The 21,821-nt window shown below is 43.4% G+C and overlaps 1 protein-coding gene across 10 annotated transcripts in view; it reads left to right on the plus strand.

The window, feature by feature from the left end:
* DIP2C (disco interacting protein 2 homolog C) overlaps positions 1 to 21,821 on the plus strand; it is a 464,954-nt gene that overhangs the window by 256,428 nt on the left and 186,705 nt on the right. For 7 of the 10 annotated variants that reach the window (XM_059729168.1, XM_059729169.1, XM_019498679.2 and 4 more), the window contains 2 exons: positions 6,971 to 7,042; positions 9,655 to 9,822. In XM_059729168.1, coding sequence (XP_059585151.1) covers positions 6,971 to 7,042; positions 9,655 to 9,822 — 240 coding nt within the window. The remainder of the gene's footprint in view (positions 1 to 6,970; positions 7,043 to 9,654; positions 9,823 to 21,821) is intronic. The other 3 variants (XM_059729170.1, XM_059729171.1, XM_019498685.2) reach the window with 1 other exon arrangement.

Genomic DNA, 21,821 nt, shown 5'->3' on the forward strand with positions numbered 1-21,821 from the left:
AACAGTCCTATCAATGAAATTCAGCCATTTTCTGTTTTGTCTGTAACATACAAGAACAAAATGTATCCTTGGAGAGAAAAAGAGCATAGCTAAATAAAGGTAAAATTGTCACTGAAGCCTTTTGAACTATGTAGATTTCTCTTGAAGACACTTAAGCAATATTGTAATTTACTGTATTGTTTGTAACGATAATACATAAATCCTATTAATTTTTCTGAACAGTGCAGTTTAGCCTTTTTCTTCTAATCATGTTTCTGATTAGTTTTCTCAACTGCAAATGGGATTAAGTAGATAATACTGGTAAGGAAAACTGTTCTCAAATTACATTGTAATTAGTGCACAATCCTATAAAATAAACCTGATTTCTCTGAGTGTGGTTTTTATACCTCTGTACTCACACCGTCCAAAATGCAATCCTTTGTCTTCACATATTTTTGGAAGACCAGACAGAGAGACTGTCTGCTTCATGAGTGGGAGAAGTAAATGAGTCACAGTTCTCTTTGAGCAGCTTTGTTTCATTCAAATTCCTCTTGCCAAGATGCTGACACTGAACTTGAATCATCAGCAATAAACAAGTCTTATAGAAAACTGAATATTTAGAGAACAGAATAATGTAGGGAAAGACACTCAGCAGTGAACTCGGCTTGTTTAGTATATGTATGGGAGAGGAATTACTTTGTTACATTGTTGCTTCCGAGGTTGTTAACAAGTACATTCAACTCAGTTGAATTCCCAGCCCCAGAAACTTCATTTTAGAAATGTGCATGTCTTGTTTAGAACAGCCTCTCCGGTTTAGTTTGAAGATTTCTCAACGGGAGTTTTTGGTGTTCTAAGAAAAGTGATTCCTGCCCCTTGCTTTTTAATCCTTCCCTTGCTTTTTTGCCATTTGGTTTAAGATGAGGGGCACGCTTCAGCACTGGTGCATCTGGGGAGAAATTCTGCCCAGGGCAGAATTTTGCTTCGTTTGTTTTTGTAAAGGATTCAAAACCGTTTCTAAATTCCAGAAGAATATTAATGTTAGGAACAAGGGCACGGGCAGTTGGGAAGGTCACCTGATATCTGGGTTGGGTATCCAGGGAGCCAAGAGTCTGAGCTTGGAGTCAGGGGAATCAGTGGCCAGCACCGAGGTCAGGGCGCAGGAGCCAGTCAGGGGATGCCAAGGTTCAGAGTTGGAGTAAGAGCATACCAGAATCAGAAGCCAAAGTCAAGACAGGGTGAGCCAAGAGTCAGGGCCAGAGATCTGAGAAGTAAAGCAAAGAGGTCCAGAGCAAGAACCTAACTAAGTCTTTGCCTGGACAGAGTGCTGTGGGCTGGGCCTAGCTTTTACGGGCTGGAGGTAGTGAGGCACTGTTGCCTGCAGCCTCGCTAGCTGGGCCCAGGGCACAGTGCAGGGGGTGTCGGGTTCTCTGCAGCCTCAGGGAATGAACTGCCCTGATCCTCTGATTGCAGCCTACTGTGCCCAGGGCACTAATCTGGCCTCATTACAATTAGTAAAATATTCCTTAAAGTTTGCATTTTATTAGTGCTATTTAATACATGCCGTGTAGGTTACTTTAACCATAAAAGCAGAATGTCAGCAGGTGAGCAAGTGTTGTACAAAGAGAGACTGCTAGAAGACTGGGCACTTACATAGAATGCTTCATCCTAATGAGGGCCTTTAATACGTGTAGGTGCGGCATTTCGGTGTTACATGATCATTGTCTCAGATCCGTTTTGGGCTCAGTCTTTCTGTTGAAGTCTGGCTGCTTTGCTGCTGACTTTACAGAAAGCGGGCATTGATAGGGCCAATGTGAGTCACCTATGTGTGTATGGGCATGGAAGTATTCTGATTCTCCGCTCCTGCAACCTCGCGTTGGAGTTGAGGGAAACTGTGTGCATGTTAAGTACCTCTGAAATTCAGGCCACTTGCTTAAGTATGCAAATATTAATTTAAGTGCCTAGTTTTTGACCCTTCTTATATATTTTTAGTTTGAGTCGGTAAATTAAGCATCTTTCACTTTAGAGAATTACAATGGACTCCCAATGTCATGTAAATTATAGTAAGTATATGTCTCGGTCAATACTAAACTAGCATGTACATTTCTGGTGCTTGAGATGTAGCCTATAAGGAGAAATACAAGTATGTTAGGGAGATGGTTTTGATTGTTTGCAAAGTTAAAAGGGAGAGATTTGGTGAACTTTGTCCTGTTTTCCTATATGTTTAACATCCTTTGCCTAAACGAAGTGCTTCATATATCATAAGAGAAATCCATCAGGTCTGTGTGCAGTAGCATAGTGACCCTGGATGCTTACATTTAACACATAAATTGTCTCTAGATTTGGCTTTCTGGTGATCATTGTTTAGGGAGGGAAATCCAAGATTGATGGAAAAGTAGAAGACGTAACTAAATTTTGTGAAGAGCCAGGAGGCTGGAATTCAGGCAAGAGGGATAAAAGGTCACTTCAGTCATTTGGGATGCTGTCAAAGGAACTTAAATTTGAACCTACCCTGCCAAGTATTTTACAGGGCACTTTTTATTCATAGCTGCCAAGAGTAAGTGCCATTTTAAAAAACAGAGAAACCAGTTTCCCAGTCAGCTGAACTGACTTGCCCTGGATCATAGGTTAAGAAGACTGTGCCCTATCCCACTGAGACATTTGTTTTTAAATGTGGGTGCGGACAGAAGTTGTGTTTTCATGCGATCAGCCCCCTGAAAGCTCTCTACAGCTATGACGTGACACGTGCATGGCTGCAGAGCATTTTTAAAGTGGCCAATCATACGACAAATTAACTCTTATCAAATAAGGGATCAGACGAAGATGCTCCACTTTAGGGCACTTGTGTTCCCTAGGATTAATTTGTGCCGCAATCAAGGCTGGGCTGATGCAAGCCAGCCTGGCCCCCAGGGCTGTCTGCAGGAAGGCAGGGGGAAGGGGAGCAAGCTGCCAGTGGGGGTTTGCCCTGTCTGAGCTGGGGGGTTGAGGGAGTGGATTGGAGCGACCCATGCTAGCCCCCAGCTCAGACCAGGTAAACCCCAGGCGGCAGCATACTCCCCCTCCACCCTCCCTTCCTGTAGACAGCCCTGGGGTGGGGGGTGCAGCTTCTTGGCTGCAGGCAGGCTCTTCGGGCTCCTGCAGGCCGGTTCGATTTCTATCCCCCCAACCCAACAAGCAAACATCTGTTGAGTTGGGGGGTGGGGAGCACCGATTCATGGCGCTTTATGTAAAACTACATATATTAATAGTTGGTCAGTTAATATTTCTTCTTTGAAGTGTTTACCTTAAACAAGATAATATTTACTTCTGATAAATTAAGTTTTTTCTGGCCAAATTCCTTCAGCGTATGGTAGATCTGACTCCATCTACCTCAGAACTTAAAAGTGGTATCTTGATTGTGTAATTTTAGTTTTTGCTTTCACATATTTTGAGATTTGGTTGCCTAGGCAATGAAGATTTGCTGGTTGTTCAAAAGTGGCTGTAAAGAAAGATCTTTCTATTAACTGCAGAGAGCCCAAAGATTCATACGTCATTGTTACCAAAATTGCCTGCCCTCCCCTCCCCCCCACCCCCCACTACTCTTTGTCAAACCAAAACATTTAATTCTGGGTAGTGAATTTCAGAAGTGTGAGTTTTAGGGGAGAAGTGCAAGAGAAAGTGTGAAGGAAAATGTCCTGGCCAGTGGATAACAGCTGATGTTTCTCTTTCTCATTTTGGCTTCAGAGCTGCTGTTTGTTTTCTTTTTTGCAGCAAATAATAGTCTTTCCAGCATTTCTCTGGTTATATAAAAATATTTTTAAAGCCTTTCTAAAGTACTGACCAGTATGGGTACAGGAAGTATCATCAGAAGCTTGTGCCACACGAATGACTTAACAGTGCAGAAATGATGTCCAGCATGTTAAACTGGAAATACCAGCATGTATTTGCATAACTCCTCCATGTATTGACTCCTCTGTGAAATCCTATGAAATATAAACTTTCATTTCTACCCAGGAGAACTTTTACAATCTTTTCTCCAATGCCTGATGAAGGGTGTTTGTGCCTGAAAGCTTGCAATTAAAGATTTTTTTTTCGTTTTTGCAAAAATCTTGTTGGTCTAATAAAAGATATCATCTCTACTACAAGTCCAGATTGCCTTTTCCCCTAGACCAATGTGGCTACAACCTGGATACTTTGGAATGCTTAACTTTTCAATATTGATCACAATAAACAAATGTTCATTTGTTCAGATCAACCCACCAAGGACAACTGGTTTATATTTTACATTTTTCAAAACCTAAGTAGGGATGTGAAAAATTAAATGATTAATCGTTTAACCGTTAGTGCAGTGATAACCAGTTAGCTTACTGGTTATCCTTTAACTTGGGCAGGCGCAGTCTGGGGGGGAAGGGAGGAAGGCAAACCATGAGATGGCAGAAGGCGGAGGGAGGGGGGGGTGGGCTAAGGGGGACTAGTACTCATAACCTAAAAGGAAAATAGCAGCAGCCTAATAATTCATCAGTTAAGCAATCAGCTGCTCTTTCACAGGTGATCCCTCCCACCCAGAGCAGGGCTTCACCTGGGCTGTGTTGTCTGGCTGGGCTTGCCTCTTCCCTCCTTCCCCTCTAGTCAAAGGGCTGCGGGAGCCAGGAGCTGCTCCCAGCAGCAGCTGTCTTAGCTGCTGTGTTATCAGTCAGTCGTTTAACCAGTATAATTAGAGGAGGTTACATGAATATTTTTAAATGATATTTACATCCCTAAACTTTGTCCCAAGAAATGTAATGCCACAATATCTCCTGTATCCGTCTTGGGCCAGCCTGCGAGAGGCTGATCAGCAGTGGGCACAATGCATAGTGCTGCTTTGTCTGAACATAAACCAGATCTGGTAGTTTCACATGGACTTCTTTTAAAAGGAAGAGGCAGTATTGCCTTGTGGTTTGGGACTTGAAACATGGTTTTTGTCCCGGGTCTGCCACTGACTGGTAGTTCACTTCACACCCTGTGCCTCAGTTTTCTTATCTGAAACTGGCGATGATGAAACTGACTTTTTTCGTTAATAGATGTCAAAACTGCTGCACAATGGGTAGTGTTATTTTAAATGCTCATTTTTAGGTGAGGGAGAGTATAGTTCAGGGAACTGGTAATGAGAGAGGCAGTTTTGTTGACTAAGAGTGGTTCTCCACCTTTTTTATACCAGGATCCATTTGTAAACATTGATGGCCAGTCCTGACCCAGTGTCCCTCAATCCCAACCTGCTGCCTCCCGCCCCCAGGCCCCAGCCCCTGTATGTGGGGTAGGGGGTGGGTGTATGGGGCAGCAGGGCATGTGTGGGGCAGGAGGCACCCTAAGCAGCCCCTGGCAGGTGGGAACTCTGACAGCTTACAAGGGAAAAGTCATGGTTTCCCACATTTTTCTCCATTTTTAAAGTTTGTTCTCGACCCTTTCATACATTCTTGCAACCTGCTTTGAGTCGCAAAACACTAGACTAGAGCTCACCAGCTGGAAGTCTCCTTCTTCTGGAAGTGTCTTTCAGCTAGTGACAGCTGTTGTTACCTGATGGTTGATTTGCTTCTGCAAAGTCAGGAAAACTTTCTCTATATAGCTGCTGTTAATTAGCACCTGTTCATATTAGAGTGGCTAGAGTTTAAATGAGTTTATAAAGCCCTTTTACTCTCGAACATCATCTCTTCAGGTCAGGGTTGAACATAAGAGGGGTACGGCATAGGGAAACTTGCAGAACTTTTGCCCAGATTTTACAGTCTATGGGTTTGATTATGCAGGGCTGTCACCCATCCTGCTGACTCTCACCATTTTTTTTTTTTGCATATGTCTCAATAACTCATATGTTAGTGAAAACTCCATCTCCTGGAGTTATTATGTAGATAACTCCTCCAGTTGTTATGTAGAATCTCAGCTTTTTAAAGTAAGTTTCTAGCCCCAATAGTTGTAGAGTCTAATATGTAACGCCACAGCTCAAAAATAAAAAAAACTAATAAGAAAGGAAATATAAATGAATTGTTGTACAATCTCAAGGTTTTTAAAGTCAGTTGTATGATTTTTGAATGTTTGGAGTTGCTGATGCCAAAATTCATAAATATGTGTTCTGTAAAAAGACCAAATCTGGACGTTTTAGTTATGAACAGATATTTTAAACATCAGCAAGAGTTGGGTCTAGAAATGTATCCAAACTTCACTGCTAAGGCTTCTCCAATTTTAATGAGACTGAACCCCCCCCCCCCCCCCTCCAAAACGCTCTTTCTTGAATGTCCTTTCTCTACCATTCCGTTCTAGCAAACTTTACAGAAAGGTTTATTTAACTGCATATATTTAAAAATATGTTATCCATGTAAAATACAAATGCAGTAAACGGATGTATCTACTGGATTTATAGGGTTATTTCCTTCCAGAAATGACTAAGTCCAAAAGTTCTAAATGGTTTATTATAAGGTTAGACAAAGTGCATTTATAATACATAATGCTATTTTATGGTGGATGCTTGGTGAATTTGCTGCTATTTTTTTCCTCCTTAAAATGGTACTTGGAAGCATAGCTAAACATTTATATTACAGAAATAGTATAGCAACAATTTGAAATCTTTTGTGCCCTACATGCTTGATTAGAAAAATCCCATTAATAAGAAAAAATGCTAATCAGTTGTGTTTTGCCAGACATTTCAAACCAAAGCATATAATCCATTGTTGATTAACCTAATGAAGGCCAATGTAGTTTTTGAAAGCCTTGTGTGACAACATATCAAAATGAATTTGTGCTGCTGGACTCTGCTGCTGGAATAAATCAAGGTTGGGCATTTACTTGTCAGAATGGTTCTGGTGTAAATTAGGTCCCCCCCCCCCAAGTTTAGTGCTCATATTGTGCTTTCATTTGCTCATTGTAATTGTCCAGACAAACAGACAGTGCAGTGGTGGCTAAGCATATGGTACTTCCATTATGCAGCTAGCCTCTCCCTTTTTGCAAGTTTTACTGATTTTTTTTTTTCTTTCTCTTTTCTTGGCAGGTGACATCACACAGAAGGGATATGAAAAGAAAAGATCAAAATTAATTGGGGCCTACCTGCCACAACCTCCAGGTATGTACATCTGTTCTAGCAGTGGATGAAGCTGTCAAGTGTACTGATAGTTGCCAGAGTAGAAACCTGTAGCTTGAAGGAAATATTTTGTACACTTAAATAAAGCTTGTATCACTCATTTTATCTATACCTATATATATCAGCCTTACTGTGTGTGTAGATTTAACATACACATATGGGATGTCCAGATATGGCCAGAAAATAAAAGCAGCCCAAGTTTCTCTGAGAGCCATTATTTAATATGTCATGAAAAATGGGATGATATACCACTGCCCTAGCCCTGGCAGACTTAAGCCAAACAAATTTCTCCAAAGAGACTTACACACAAGAGTATGAAAAAGGACCTAGGCTTTTCTCAGTCTGCCTAGCTGCAAAATAGGACTTGCTCCATTTCAGACCTCCCAGCCCAAATCTATCATGCCTGCATCTCGGCTCCCTTTTGAATAAGACTAGGGAGAAACATGGCTCCCCAAAGTAATGGCAAGCAGCTATGATACTTTATTATAGACTACTGGGTTAGCCCTTTCCTTATTTCCCTAGGAACAGGGTGCATACACTCTTTTGCTGTAGACACCGATGGGTATACACAGGCTGAATTTAATACTTGATGGCTTGCCCTTTCATTTCAAGTATTTCATACATCAGTTGCTTACCAAATAAGAAAAGAGATACTTCTCCATATATTGCTTCTCCAGTGCTGCATTGATTTTTTTTTTGATTTTTTTTTAATGCAAGTTCACTGAATCATGACGTCAAATGTGCATTTGTGTGATCAGTACAAGCCTTAGTCCTATAACTGTGTTCATGCAGACGGACCTCCCACTTGTGAGAAGTCTCATTCACTTAGCCAGGACTCCAGTCAGGTGTGAGCATCCACCTGCGTTGTTTTGGTTACAGGACTGGGGCTGTGGCTCATTTTTTTACTTCAAACATTTCTTGCCTTTAAATTCTAGTTCATAGTTTACTGTTTATTCTGCTCACATGTTTGGGTGCTGCCTTGTTCCAGCTTCCTTAGGTGTGTTAGCCTTTGTTCTGGTGTTATGTTGTGTTCTGTGCTTTTGGATTTATTGGTTTTGCTCCTGACATTCAGGTGATTTCCAGAAGACAGGTTGGCATTATAGACTGACCTGTTGCCATACCAGCTCTCCAGAAAGGTGCAGAATGATTTGAGAGTGACCTTCACATTTACTAGCTACTTGGAACAACTATGAAACAAGACAGGTCAAACAAAAGTGTAATCCCACAGAAGCCATCATCAAACTTCTGTGCATTTGGTATTCTAGCTAAATGGCAGAAGCTTATGCAGCACTCTTCACAAGGAGCACCTCAGTGAAGCTGGCCTGCTCTTATATTGAAAGAACACTTATCTCACACTGATACTACCACCACAAACTGATTGGAGCTTGTATTCATATTTTTTTTTCACTGAACATTCTGGCATTTCCCATTGCCTCCAGACAGAGAACATGGCTCATTCTCCAAAGAGAATGCCTCGGAGCCAAACTCTACTGGTGACCCCCATGTAGTGAGGGAAGAGATAGATGGGAAAGAGTTTCACCTCTAGAGATTAATCAAGCAGAGTTTCGTCTAGGAACTGGCATCTGGGGTCTAAAGTTTGGTATCTTGTAGAGACCCTCAGAGATGATCATCACCTAGTTCTGCGTCCGACAGCAGAAACCTCAGCATTTATCCACTGCTTTTGGAAGAGCATGCTTCCTAGCTCCTCCTATCAAATCTTGCAATCAATCCAGAGAGTAATGACTGGAGAAAGGCTTAGAACAGTATCATAGAAATGACCTTTAATTTGCATCCATCCAACTATATCCATCAGTCCAAAAGTGGGAGATCTGCCCCTAGCATGTTAGCATTAGAACGCATTACTTTATTGCAGGACATTACAGCTGTTACTGTTAACTACTGAAACTGAAATTATTTGTGCTTTGGGTCTTTGCTGTCTGTAGCTTTTTGTTTGTTTTTTGTTTTGCCTCTGTTCCTTTTTTAGACAAAATTTGATGATGGTGTATTGTGGTATTTTCCCTCTACATCTTACCTCATCTGAATGGCTGAAGGTCCCTGCTTCTGAGCTGGAGACACAAATCTTTTCCCAGTGGAAGTCACTGAAGCTGCCTTTTGTAGGCTCTTGTGAAGACCCCTTGAATCAGAGGACCAAATTAGTCACTTCCTTGTTTACTGTAATTTGTTTTCATGGGGAACTGCAAACACTTATCACTTTCCATATTAGATCTCACTTTCAAAAGTGGAGGGATGTATCAGAAATATTAATGATCAAGGCACTGAAACCCACACGGCTTTTCTGGTGGGGTATAAGGGCATGGGGAAGGGTTGGGACTTGACATTCACCAAACTGAAGGTAAACCAACTGGCAGTTCCCCACTGTTCCAGCATCTAGTCCTCTTGCTGCTGCTTTGCTAACATTACTAACACCAATGTTGGCAGAGCGGACGATTGGCCATGTGACTCTGTGAGTGTTCTGTAGTGTCTGTGTGTATGTGCGTGTGCTGTACTGCATGGGGGCAGCAGCTCCATTCGTTGCTGTAACAAATGTAAAAAAACTAAACATGAATTAATTAGTTTTTTTCAACTTGTTACAGCAGCGAATGGAGCTGCCGCGGTACGGTGTAGACTGCAACACAGTGAAGGGGCTGCCAGAAGAATGCTCCGCACTGCCAACATTGGGGTCTGTGACATCCGAGAAGCAGCAGCTAGAGAACGAGCAGCCAGCACAGCGGGAAACCGGCCTCTCTTTTATTTTCGTTTTGGTGAGCACAATACCTGTATATTTTGGAGTGAATATTTGTAAGTGACCTCTGTCAGAAGGAGGCATTCATGGCAGGCTTCTAATGAAGAGGCAGCATGGTCCAAGGCCACACGGAAGTTGTTACCAACCCAGGTCCAAGTAAAAACATGGTGGAAAACACAGCATGTCCCCAGCCTGTCCTCTGTGGATGCTGCAGAAAGAGGTTCATGCAATTAAAATGGTGAAAGCACAGGAGACTGGTTCTGGCTCCACCTGTGACTTAGATGTGCCACTTGAGCCAACTCCAGCTGGAGTCCGGATAGTGCTATAGATGTATAAGAAGTCCATGGTCTGTATATGATCAGAATTCATCCTTTCCCTGCTGCTTGACATAGATGACAAACTAACAATAAGATAGCACAGTCCAGCCCTGTCTAGGAATTCCCATCCGGGCTTCATAGTCCATTTGGCTATACTGAAGCTTGCTTCTGTTCTCTTCACACCCTCCGTCCTGGGTATGATATTGCTCAAAGGTGTAGGAGGAGGATGCTTCTAGGCTGGTTCATTAACCTCTTTGTTCCAGTGTGGTACTTGTCCATCCCAGACATACAGAGGTGAAAGGAACATAGCGGACTTTCAGGAGAAGGCTCTGTCTCATGGCTTTTCCAGAGTCTGCTGTGGAAGTCAACAGCTGCAATTCCACTGACTGCCCCTGGCATGACCTGACATCCCCCAATCAAGGAAGTCCCTTGGAGAGGATAGTCCCATATTATTTAGAAAAAAATGATTTAATATAATAATGCAAAGAATTGGTAGTAGGTTCAGGACTCTTAGAAATGATTGGCTTCTGCATATATTGTTGTTCTCCTCGTAGTGGGGCTGTGTAGCTCATTGGTTCTGAGGGTCTGCCTGAGCACCACGACTTTCTGAGCACCACTTCAGGCTCAGATGGGTACCGTCTCTGCCACTGTTTCAGTATCTGCATAATGCAGGTGTTGCTGGGATTAAGAGGTAATGATTTTTGTACCAGAAAAATGCTAAAAAAAAAAATACTCAGATGAAAGCAGAAGGATTTCATCCAGACGAGACCCTTGCCACTCGCTATATCTTGGAAGGTGTTTCTTTTCTTTTCGGTGGCATGCTGTCATCTGAGAAGAGTTGCTGTCACATTTGCTTGGCAGAAAAAAAACAGTAATACTGCCTAACTTATATTTCCTCCAGCTGTGTTCTCCAGAACATCAATTACAGGTGCAGATGTTCTCTGGACAGAATTGTTATTATTTTAAATGAGCTTTAGCATTTCAAGAATTTGTATGGGAGGTAGGCACCTAACTTCACTTGTGGATCTGAGCCCTAATCTCTGAGCCCATACCCCTCTGCATTTGACCAGAACTCTTCCCCTTTCCTCTGTACCATTTTTTCTCAGGAAGCAGTACTGACTGCCAGTAGCTGATTGAATCTCTTAAATAAACATTTGTTTCAGAACAATTTTGTGAAGATTACCTTGATTGGATCAATCAGTCAACTGCATGTACTATAACATGGACAGCTGGATGCATGCTATTAAGAGGAACCCTCCTTAGAAAGAAAATAACTAAATTACCTGTATCCAGCGTAAGCTATGCTTTTGCACAATTTACTTCCAGTGTTTTGCCAGGAAATACTTTGTTTATTTGCTCTCAGTACAGAGAGATGATGTTGTTATCAATTAAGCTTTTGAGCTAATCATTTAGACATGGGTAGTTTGTTTTTTCTTAATTAAGTGCTGTGTCTACACAAGATTATTTTTCATCATTTCCCAACACTGCTACCACCAGTGTAGCTCCGTTTGTGACAAACAGTGTGGATCAGCTATGAGTGCTCTATTGATTGTGTTGAATAAACTTACAAAGTAGTGTTTAAAATGATACTCCCTCCTACAACTAGAATAGTGGTGCTGGTGGGCATGGAGCTTCACCAGCCCTAGTAACGGCAAGACATTTTCACTAGTACAGAAAGGCCTGAGGTAAGTCCCACATAAGATTCCCAGTGTATGTCCCTATCCCTGTTTTCTGTATAAGGAAATTTCTGGCTTGAATGAATAGAACTAGTATCCTTTGCCTCTTATTATTAAGTTGAAATATGTATATCTTTAAATCTGTTGTTTGGTCCAACATGGATTTGACAGGATTCATTCACCTGCTCCCATACCAGTGCCATATATAGATTCATAGTTTGTAGAGTCAGAAGGGATCACAATGGATCATCGTGTCCGACCCCCTGCCCCTGGCAGGAAAGAGGACCGAGGTCAGATGACCCTAGCCAGGTGACTATCAAGCTTCCTCTTAAAGACCTCCAAGCTAGGTGATAGCACCACCTCTCTTGGCAGCCCATTCCAGATCCTGGCCACACTTACTGTGAAAAATGTCTTCCTAATATCTAACCTAACTCCACTCTCAGCTAGTTTACATCCATTATTCCTAGTCACTCCCTGGGGCGCCTTAGTAAACAGCGCTTCCCGTGTTCCCCGTTGACCTCCCCTAATAAATTTATAGGTGGCCACAAGATCTCCCCTCAGCCATCTCTTGTGAAGGCTGAAGAGATTCAGCTCTCTCAACCTTCCCCCGTAGGGTCTATCATGAAGGCCACTAATCATGCAAGTGGCCCTCCTCTGGACCATCATCTACTGTCTACATTGGTCAGTCTAGGGCAGGGAAAGAATGAGTGGACTCTCAGAAGTGCCCTTTTTCCTTTCCTCCCCCTTCCCTATCCTTTGTATTTAAATGACTGCTTCCTGTATAGGACCCCTGCTCTTTGCAGGTCCATTCATATTATATGAAGAAGTAGGCCGTTGCCTGTGCCTCTCTGAATTAGCCTGTATCCTATAAGGTGCCACTCTGCCCTGCCTTCTAGTCAGCTTTAGTTTATGATTACTTATGAACAGGGATGGTACTGTATTATTTGGGTTGCAAACTCTGTAATGAAAGGCTTAAATTAAGTTTGGTTCTAGAGTTGTAATCAAACCTCAGAGATTGTTATTTATTTCATGAATATAAACGTTTACATGGTCACAGATCTAAAAAACACTTGTGTTCTCAAAACTTGTCTTCATAACTCATTTAGACACTTCTGTAAATGCCATACTCAGAGTCATTTACTCAGTTTTATTAATGGCGCCATGTGTCAACTGAAGGCAGACCTTTCACCCCTTGACTTCTGAATAAGGAATGATAGGTAAAGAAGAAATTAGTCATGAAGGGGCTTGAAAGTGGAAATCTGTGTGTGTTGTTGCGACTGAGAGGGTGTAGGGGAGGAGCGTAAAGGAAAGGATGATGTGGTCAGAGTGACAGGCAAAGCAAACTCTTGTTGCAGCATCATTCTGTAATGGGGAGGATTGGAGCAGGATTGCCTTTGCCAAGGACTGAGAAAAGGATAGCACAGTAATAGAGATGCAACATAACCAAGTCCTGAGTAGGAGTTTAACTAGGAGAATGGAGACGCAAAGCCTTATCTTGGAGAGGTTCTGCTGAAAGTAAGTGTAAGACTTGGACATAGGTTGGCTGTGAGATCCTAGAATGAGTTTAGAATGACAGGATGGTGATATTGTTCCTAGTGGTGCAGACAAGACGTGGAAAGGAGGACTCAAAAGACTTAGAGCTCTGGTGTAGCCATGTTGAGCTTGAGGCGCCACCTACTCATCCACAAGGAGATGTTTGAAGACAGGCCAAGATTTTAGTTTATGCAGAAGAAGAGATACCTGGTGTGCCCAGGTTGATCATTTGCTTTCAGATCAATGTGCTGGAGTATATATGAAAGGTAACTTAGTCGAGTTGATATTTCATTGGAAATGCTGTATCCATTACACCCACCCAGAGTATAGTGGATTGACTAGCTCTTGTGTATCTTTCTTTAGTGAGTATATGGTAGTAGAAACAGCTTTTAAATTTCACGAGGGTGTTTCAGAAAGTAACAGCAATTTCTAAGTAAACCTTTTGTGTGCAGTGAGTGGGAAACTACACAACAGCAGGAAATACTGCTGGCAGCATTGTCAAACACAGCCATTGTTTATGACTGTGCGAAGAAGCAATGTGGTCCAATAAATTATTATTGCACACACAACTTTTTTATTTAAAAATTGCTGTTACTTTCTAAAACACCCTCAAAATTAACATGGGCTGTCAGTTTCCTGTACAGCAGTAACATTTTTGTACCTGCGACGGTCCAGGGAAAAACAAGAAGACAGACTTGTTTGATCATCATGGGCAAGCTCTCCCACTCGAGGATGATTGTCTTCCATGATTGTCTTATCTGTGGGTCCAAAGATGGCTGAAGCCTATCCAGGATCAACAGAGTCTGCTGCAGCTCAGGTACATGTTTCCATGCAGAGTGAGAAAATAATAGTTCAAGATAATATGCTGGACTAACTTTATAGTTGGGAGAGTTGTTAGACAGGCTTTTTGGACACAAAATGCCCTTTTTTTTTCATGTCTGGGCAAGAAGATTATCTTGAAAGCTTAGTTAACAGCTCTCCCAGTTATAAAGTTAGTCCAATTCAAGATAATACCATAAAATACAATAAAATGCCATGCAATATAACAAATATTGCAGCAACTTGACATTAAGCCCATCACTCAGCTTTGATTTTTTTTTTAATGACACACCAGCAGTCACCAAACAGAAGCTCGCTAGACAGTTTGATTGAAACTGAAATAGTATTTTTAAGTTGTATTCTAAATACCACTTGCCATCCCCCCCACTGTCCTTGAGGTTGTTGGGTTTTCCGTACAGCTGTATCTCCCACGGTCATGTATTGTAGGTTAGCTTCAGAGTAATATGTTCACCCTCTGCCTAAGAATGCCTTCTGCCTTTTATCAATTAGTTGCTGCAGCTTTTAAATGTTTTTTAAATAAAGGATTTTGATATAGTCACAGGAATAAAAGATAAATCAAATAAACTTGTCAGCAGCAGTTAGGGAAACAATTGCCCCCTGCAGGTGAGGGCAGTGGAGCTACTACCACATAGTATGTGTATAACAACACAGTTAGAGGCTGGAAGGGTGGAAAAAAAGATATGAAGGAGAAAGAGGGAAGGGCAGGAAAGTTGTTTCCAGCTGACAATGTCATACATTTAACAATGAAGCTAGCAACTTGCAGCATCGTCCTTAAACGGTTTTCAAATGTGGTCCTATTCCTCAGTATTGCTTTGTAAGTGAAAGGCAGCAGATTTGTGAGATAAGGCCGCTGGCAGTGTTTGAATGGCCATACCTTCCAGTACAGATCCACATTTGCATGCAAGTCAGGTTTTGTATTTAAAGAAATACCATACAACATATGTGTTCACATGCCTTGAGAAAACCCTTCCTTCTTGCAAGGCAGCCAGTCACCACATTTAAAAAGTGTGGTGCTGTAAAAGCTGTCAGAGAAATTACACCCCTTTTTTGGCCGCAGGGCAAGCCCAGTATGTTAGAGGCCCTGCAAACATGGCTCGACACAAAAGGTTATTAGTTTATTGGTGACGGAGATGTTAACATGACTGACTAGCAGTATCATAATGTGGGCTGGGCATGCAGGGCACACACCATGAGTGCCACCTGAGTGGAGGGGTGCCAGAAGGAGGGGGTGGGGGGGACAGAATGCCTCACTCTCCCATTCCCTGCTCCCCTTGCACTTGCAGCAGCCTGGCAATGTGATGTCATGGAGTGCAGGGTGTTCTGGGACTTGTAGTTTTGTACAGCAGCTGTAGAGTTCACTGCTGCTGGGGGGAGAATTGACTCCATTGTTTTGCTGCCAAAATCAGTAGTTTTTTTGCCCTCCCAATACGGGCTTTGGTAGCAAAGAACCAGGGTGAAAGTTCCCCCCAGCAGCAGTGAACTCCCCTCCCATGCTAGAGAACTACGATTCTCAGAAACACCTTGCACCTGCCTGTCACTGCCTGCTGCTGCTCCTGCAGGCTGCCTCGGGGAAGGGGAGAGCGGGCTGCCCCAGGCTCATTTGCACATTGTACCTCTACCTACCAGGCAGTAAAGTAGTTCTCCCCCTCAATTTTCATGTAGGCCACTAACCAAGTGCATCCTCAGCATCTGAAATTGCCTTGGTTAGATTTGAGCCAACAACTACATTTAGCTCTAAGGACCAGATCCTGTTTTGTGATCTTGTTTTTTGCTTCATAAACATATTTTGGAGCAGCCGAACTTGAAACAGCTTGTGGATTCCATGTGTTAGTTGCAAGAATTGTAAGTAAAATGTATATAATCAGTTAAAAAAGACAAGCAAAACCAGATACCCCCAAACTGCACTGCATTATTAGTTCCTTCATGAGAGGCAAACAGTAAATTTATTATTACCACCTTGCTTTAAGGTAACACTTCACTGTGGCATCTGGTATTCTGTAAGGTTTTTACTCCTCCTTCCTATGCAGAAGTCTCACTGTGGATGGTCCTAATATTTTGTACTCTGCTCCCTGAGGAATATCATGCACAGAAAGCATTGGGTGTCTGTTTACAGTGTGTGAGCTATTCCTGACTAAACTCCTCTGAGCTGTCTCGCAGGTTGCTTGTGACTGTTTTATATACACTTGATCTTGTACCAACGTGGTCCCTTAACTTAAATAGCTCTTTTCCTTCTCTGATATTCACACGCCAGATATAAAGAGCGATCGTATCCCTATAATGCAACTTACCTGACAAAACCTGGAACATCTCCTTCCAGGGTGCCACCATGACTGCAGCCAAATGGAACTGCCTCTGTTTCCTTCGTTCCTTTGTTTCTTTGTTTCCAGGAGGCATGTGAAGAGCTGGACCAGAAAGTGCCTGCAGCCAGAGCAGGTGCCACTTCTAATGCAGGCAGGAGCACCCAGTCTCACTTCAGGAGCTTCCTGGTCTGGCTCCACACATGCCTCCTGGAAACAGACAGATGAGGCATTGCCATCTGGCTGTGGCAGTAGCAGCTGCACTGAGGCATGCTTGAAAGGGTCTTGCAGAACCCCATGATGCTGTGGCACCTTGATTGAGAACCACTGCCCTAACATATTGCCTACTAACTTCCTGGTGGAGATGAGCAGTGTAAGAATAACAGAGACTTATTTACATAGAAACTAACGTGTCCTGTTGAGTAATTTTTAGTAAGTTCCCCTCGGGTTTTAATGTTTAGGGGAAAAGGAGGAGTGAAATACTTAGTGGCTTGTATATCTCTTCAGAGTGGAAGATAAGTGACTTTGGTCTTCTGTTTGGTATTGCCTTAACAGTCTAAGCTAGAATCTTAAGGCACAGACGAAGAGCACCTCCCCATTGCAACTCAAGGCACTTTACAGGAAGTGCTATGAGTTACAGCAGGGGTGGGCAAAATGTGGCCCGGGGGCCAGATGTGGCCCACCAGGCCATTTTATCCGGCCTGTGGGGCCCCTAAAAAATTTAGAAAATTAATATTAATCTTCCCCTGGCTGCCTGTCACGCGACCCTTGATGGCTTGCCAAAACTCAGTAAGCAGCCCAAAATAATTGCCCGCCCCCGAGTTAGAGTGATCTTCCAGGCCCAGCAGAAGTTCATTGTTGCATCTTGGGAATTGGGGAATCCAGCTGCTGGCTGGGAGCTTGCAGCCAGTCTCCCCTAGCAACATCCCTCCTTCCTCCCAGCCATAGTGCTGTTTTCAGAATGGGAGAGGGGGAAAGAAAGCAGAGGGAGCTTGTTCTGGGAGTTTCCCAGCCAGTGTTGGAGCATGGGGTGGGTGTTTTGCAACCCTATCCCCACCCCAAGGTTGTGGGGGGGGCTCCAATCCACACACTTCACCTTCCAGTGCCGGCTGAACAAATCCCAGACTGAACTCCTTTCCCGTTTCCCCCCTCCTATTCTGAAGACAGTGTCAGAGCAGGGCTGAGCTGCAACGAGGGTTCAGATTTTTGTAGGATCAGGCCCTTTTAAAGCCCTCTGCATCCATGCACTTTTGTTTGGTCAAAGCTGTAGAGTACTTTCAGGGACCAGATCAGGAGAAATTTGTCACTTCTGTCTGTACCTGTATTGGAGTGGGCCTGCCTTCCTGTAAATATCTGTAAGGAAAACCTTTATATTACTCTCTTTTTATTGAAAGCCCAAAAGACATTCTATTAATGATTAAAGTACATAGGTTGAGAGAGAAATGCTGTTTAAAGTAGCTCCATCTGAAAATGTGGTGTCTATTGTTAATTCAAATAACATTTAAGATTATTGACTGAAGCTTTAATTAGTGACTGACAGTACTTTTGCACTTTTGGTTTCACCTCCTGCCACAGGACACCACAGTGATATCTGTCCCTAGGTAACTCTCATGATCTTCAAGTGTTCTACAAGAAGGCTTTGCTCTCTTAGAGCAGCAGAAAACCTGAAATCACAAAGGAATGAAGTAACTGGTGCTCAAAAAGGAAAAGGGAGGAGTTTCCCTTATGTCCAGTGGCGTTGCTCTGAAATCTACCTGCCATCCTTCCCAAAAAACTCCTTAATCAGGTTGGGAGTGGAAAAATGTGATATATGATACTGAACAGGGTTCTGTTCAGTCAGTAAAAAATCAGATGCAGGTTGTTTCAGTTTTAATTAGGAAATGCCTAGAGTCACTTGTGTAGCTGGGGATTTCTAGTGAAACTTCTGAGGTAAGATTTTTTTTTCCTGAGAAATTCCCAATAATGTGGACAATCTTTAAATGCTTTCATCTTTAGAGATCTACTAGCACCCGTAGTAGTTTTTCACTTTTTACTTTTAGTAACTTTCCCCATTGAAAAGTTTCCTGGTAGTGAATTTATGTTTTCTCTGCTGTTGCTGAAGCCTCCTAATTGTTCTTTTCCAGTTGAAAAAAGGTAATAAAGAGTCTTTATAATTATCCTGTTATATTTTTATAGCAAGCCCTGACTTATTCCCCCCTCAATACCATGAATTTGCTAGGTGATATTAGGGCATAAGTCCATTGACTGAAAGGCTACCAAATAAGTTTTGATGGTTGATTTTGTGACAGCTGATCTTAAAAATCAACTGCTTAGGGAACCCCCCCCCCCCCATAAAAACAGTTTATAAAAGAGCGGGAAGGTGGGTTTTTTTGCAGGGGGTGGTGTTGTTTTGGGGATGGTTTTGTGGTTGCTTCTTTGTTAGTAAATCAGTTGACCTGTCCTGGAGGACTCTAATAACTATAAAATTAATGAAATAATGTATGATATGGTGTGAATAGTACTGTGAATGCAATGTGAATTATATAGTGAAAACTGAACCAGTTGAAATAAGTCAGTCTAGTTAATACAATAATGATTTCATTTCATTGACTAACAACATTCTGGATAAAAGTCTTTCTTAGCACCAGCACCCTTTTCTTCTCACCCATACCTGAGATTTTACACTAAATGTGTTCCTTGGCATCCAACCATTTCTCCACAAAGTCGGGGAAGACCTTACACATCAACTTAAACACTTCAGGCTAGGGACAGACCTTCAAAAAGCCTGAGCCTGAATTGATTCAGTCTTTGAAGGTTAGCCTAACCTGCCTGGAAATTGAACGAATATGCAAGTGAACAGTCAATCCCTCTGGACTGAGGAAATGCGGTCACATGCCTGCAGTCGCTCAGGCAGGAGCCGGGGAGCGCTAGAGCGCACCCTCAGCTGCAGGGAAGCTGTGCTGGGGGAGGAAGGGGGTGGGGGGTGCATGGTCACCCCAGCAGTAGCCTGGAGTGAACTAGCCAGGGAGAGGGTTTAATTCCCCCATCCCTGTCCCACGGACCCGAGCCAGGGTCCACCTGGCGCTACTCCCTCTCTGCCACAGGGGCAGCCAGACACCAGCTAGCATGGCCCCCTGAGGCAGACAGGGTAGGGAGGGGGTGTTATTCTTCCCTCCACCCCCTGTGCTCCCAGGGGACTGCAGCAGGGATCTGCCAGCCCTGGCCGCCACTGCCACCACCAGGCAAGCAGCAGAATAATCCCCATCCCTGTATCCTCCACCGGATGCCGGACTGGGGAGGGGAGAAATAACCGCTCTCCCTGCCCCCTCACCAGAGGGAGCCATGCTGGCCAGCCTCTGGCTGCACCCCAACCCCTGCTGCTGGAGCAGTGAGGTGGGAGCAACCGTGATGGGGGCAGAAGCCCTTCTCATGGTTTCCTGGGGAGCACAAGCCTCTTCCTGACAGGGCTGTGCTGTGGTTGGGAGTGGGGCAGTCAGAGCTGCTGCAGACTGTGCGGGGAGAGCAGTGGCACTGGGGCTTGGAGGGGGCCAGAGCCCCCCAAGCCTCCCCTAGCACCTGCACAGTCTGCAGCAGCTCTGCCTACCCTGCTCCCACCCGCAGTGGAGCCGCCTGCCGGGAAGAGGTTTGCGATCCAGGAAGCCAGGAGGGGGCTGAATTAAATCCCCTCCCTGGTCAGTTCACTTCAGGCTACTGCTGGGGCTGGCCACACCCCACCCACTGGAGCAGTGAGCGAAGAAATGCCTGGCAGGTCTGTGCTGGTGGGACAGGGGAAGGGGAATGAACCTTGCCCCTGTCCTGCCCACCCCCTCCAGCTAGGGAGCAGAGGGGCAGGGCCAGCCCTGCTCCAGCAGAGTAGACAGCCCAGCCCAGTGCTAGCAGAGCATGCCGGGATGCTGGGGGACTCTAACATAAACCAGGAAAGGGTCTGGGACAGAAGTTTCATAAACTGGTTTGAGCTCAGTCAGTTAAATCTAATACTGCATTCAACCAGGTTTATCTCAAACCGGTTTCAGCCATTTTGCAACTGGATTCTGTCCACTGAACTTCCGTTCTGTTACAGGTTTAAACCAGTTTCCATTCACCTAAACTGGTTTATGTTTAACTTCTGTCCCTAGCCTCAGTGTTTAACACTGCTGCCACTAGCTCCATTGCTGGAGTTTGGTCTGGATCCAACCTGCAACCCAAGAGCCCTGCAGTCTGGATCAGCCTGGAAGGGGGTTGCAGACAAGTTTGACAATCCCTGCTTTAGTTGGTAAAAAATCACTACAACTAAAAACCATGGATATGTGATAGAATATAACTTTGGTAAATCTCATTCACTGAGACCTGTAATTTTTAGGTGTAAAGCTCCACAAAACAAGATCCTGATTTGTGGGCAGTTTCATTCCTTTTCATGTTTTCCCAGGCTGCCAATACTAGGAAGGTAAACACGTTAATTTGTCACTCTAATTCTGTTTGTGTCTTTGGAAACATGTGGCCTCACACTCTAAACTAAGCCAGAGCGAAGATGAAGGTGATATTTATCTTGCTTGTTTACATGGGGCTCTTGTGTAAATGAATAACGCACTTTTTGGAACTAAGCATTATTGACAGTAGTTTACCATCTAATAACTGCCCCACTGTGCCCCAATCTAACATATTAATTTGTAGTAGATTCTTCTGGTCTTTTTTTCTATTGACTTAAGCCCTTTTTCAGTTTAAAGATTTCATTATTTGGATATCTAATCCCTATCTTTGTACTGTTTATGTATGTGATTGGTAGTTTTTTTTCCTTTTTCGGCACCAAGTAATTTGTAAATTTTCACGTCTCGAAAGCACCTCTTTGGGACCACACTTTATCCTTCCTGAGCTCGGTCCAGTGATGCAACTTGCATTGTCAGAGCAGCACAGATTTGTTGTGCAATTGTGAATGGTGGAACAAGGAAATGGAAAAGAAAGGCCGCTTTCAGCAGCTGTTTCAATACAGGGCTGCTGTGGTGCTACCAGTGCCTTTGAGGCACCCTTCAGGAACACACTTCTTTTTGCAGAGAATCTGTAACACTGGGGAGAACAAGATATTTAAACCTTAAGCTTTGGCCAGAAATACTCGGATGGCATAGCTGTACTGCCGTGGGCTCATTGTTTATGACGGAAAGATTTTATGACGGAAAGATTTTCAGCAAGACAACTTACTCTTTCAGATTGCTGTAACAGTCATTTTTTTTACTTCCTAGTATTCTGTAGCTAAAGCTGTATTTGAGGGTTTATGTTGTTCCCAGTGCTATGGTATCTGATTTCTGCATGTTGCTGTTCTGTCACCTACTGATAACAGGTTGTGCATTCGGTTGTGCAGAAGAAGTTAATAGGACACAGTGC

This window comes from Alligator mississippiensis, chromosome 5 (assembly GCF_030867095.1).
Source record: "Alligator mississippiensis isolate rAllMis1 chromosome 5, rAllMis1, whole genome shotgun sequence".
Lineage (NCBI taxonomy): Eukaryota > Metazoa > Chordata > Crocodylia > Alligatoridae > Alligator > Alligator mississippiensis.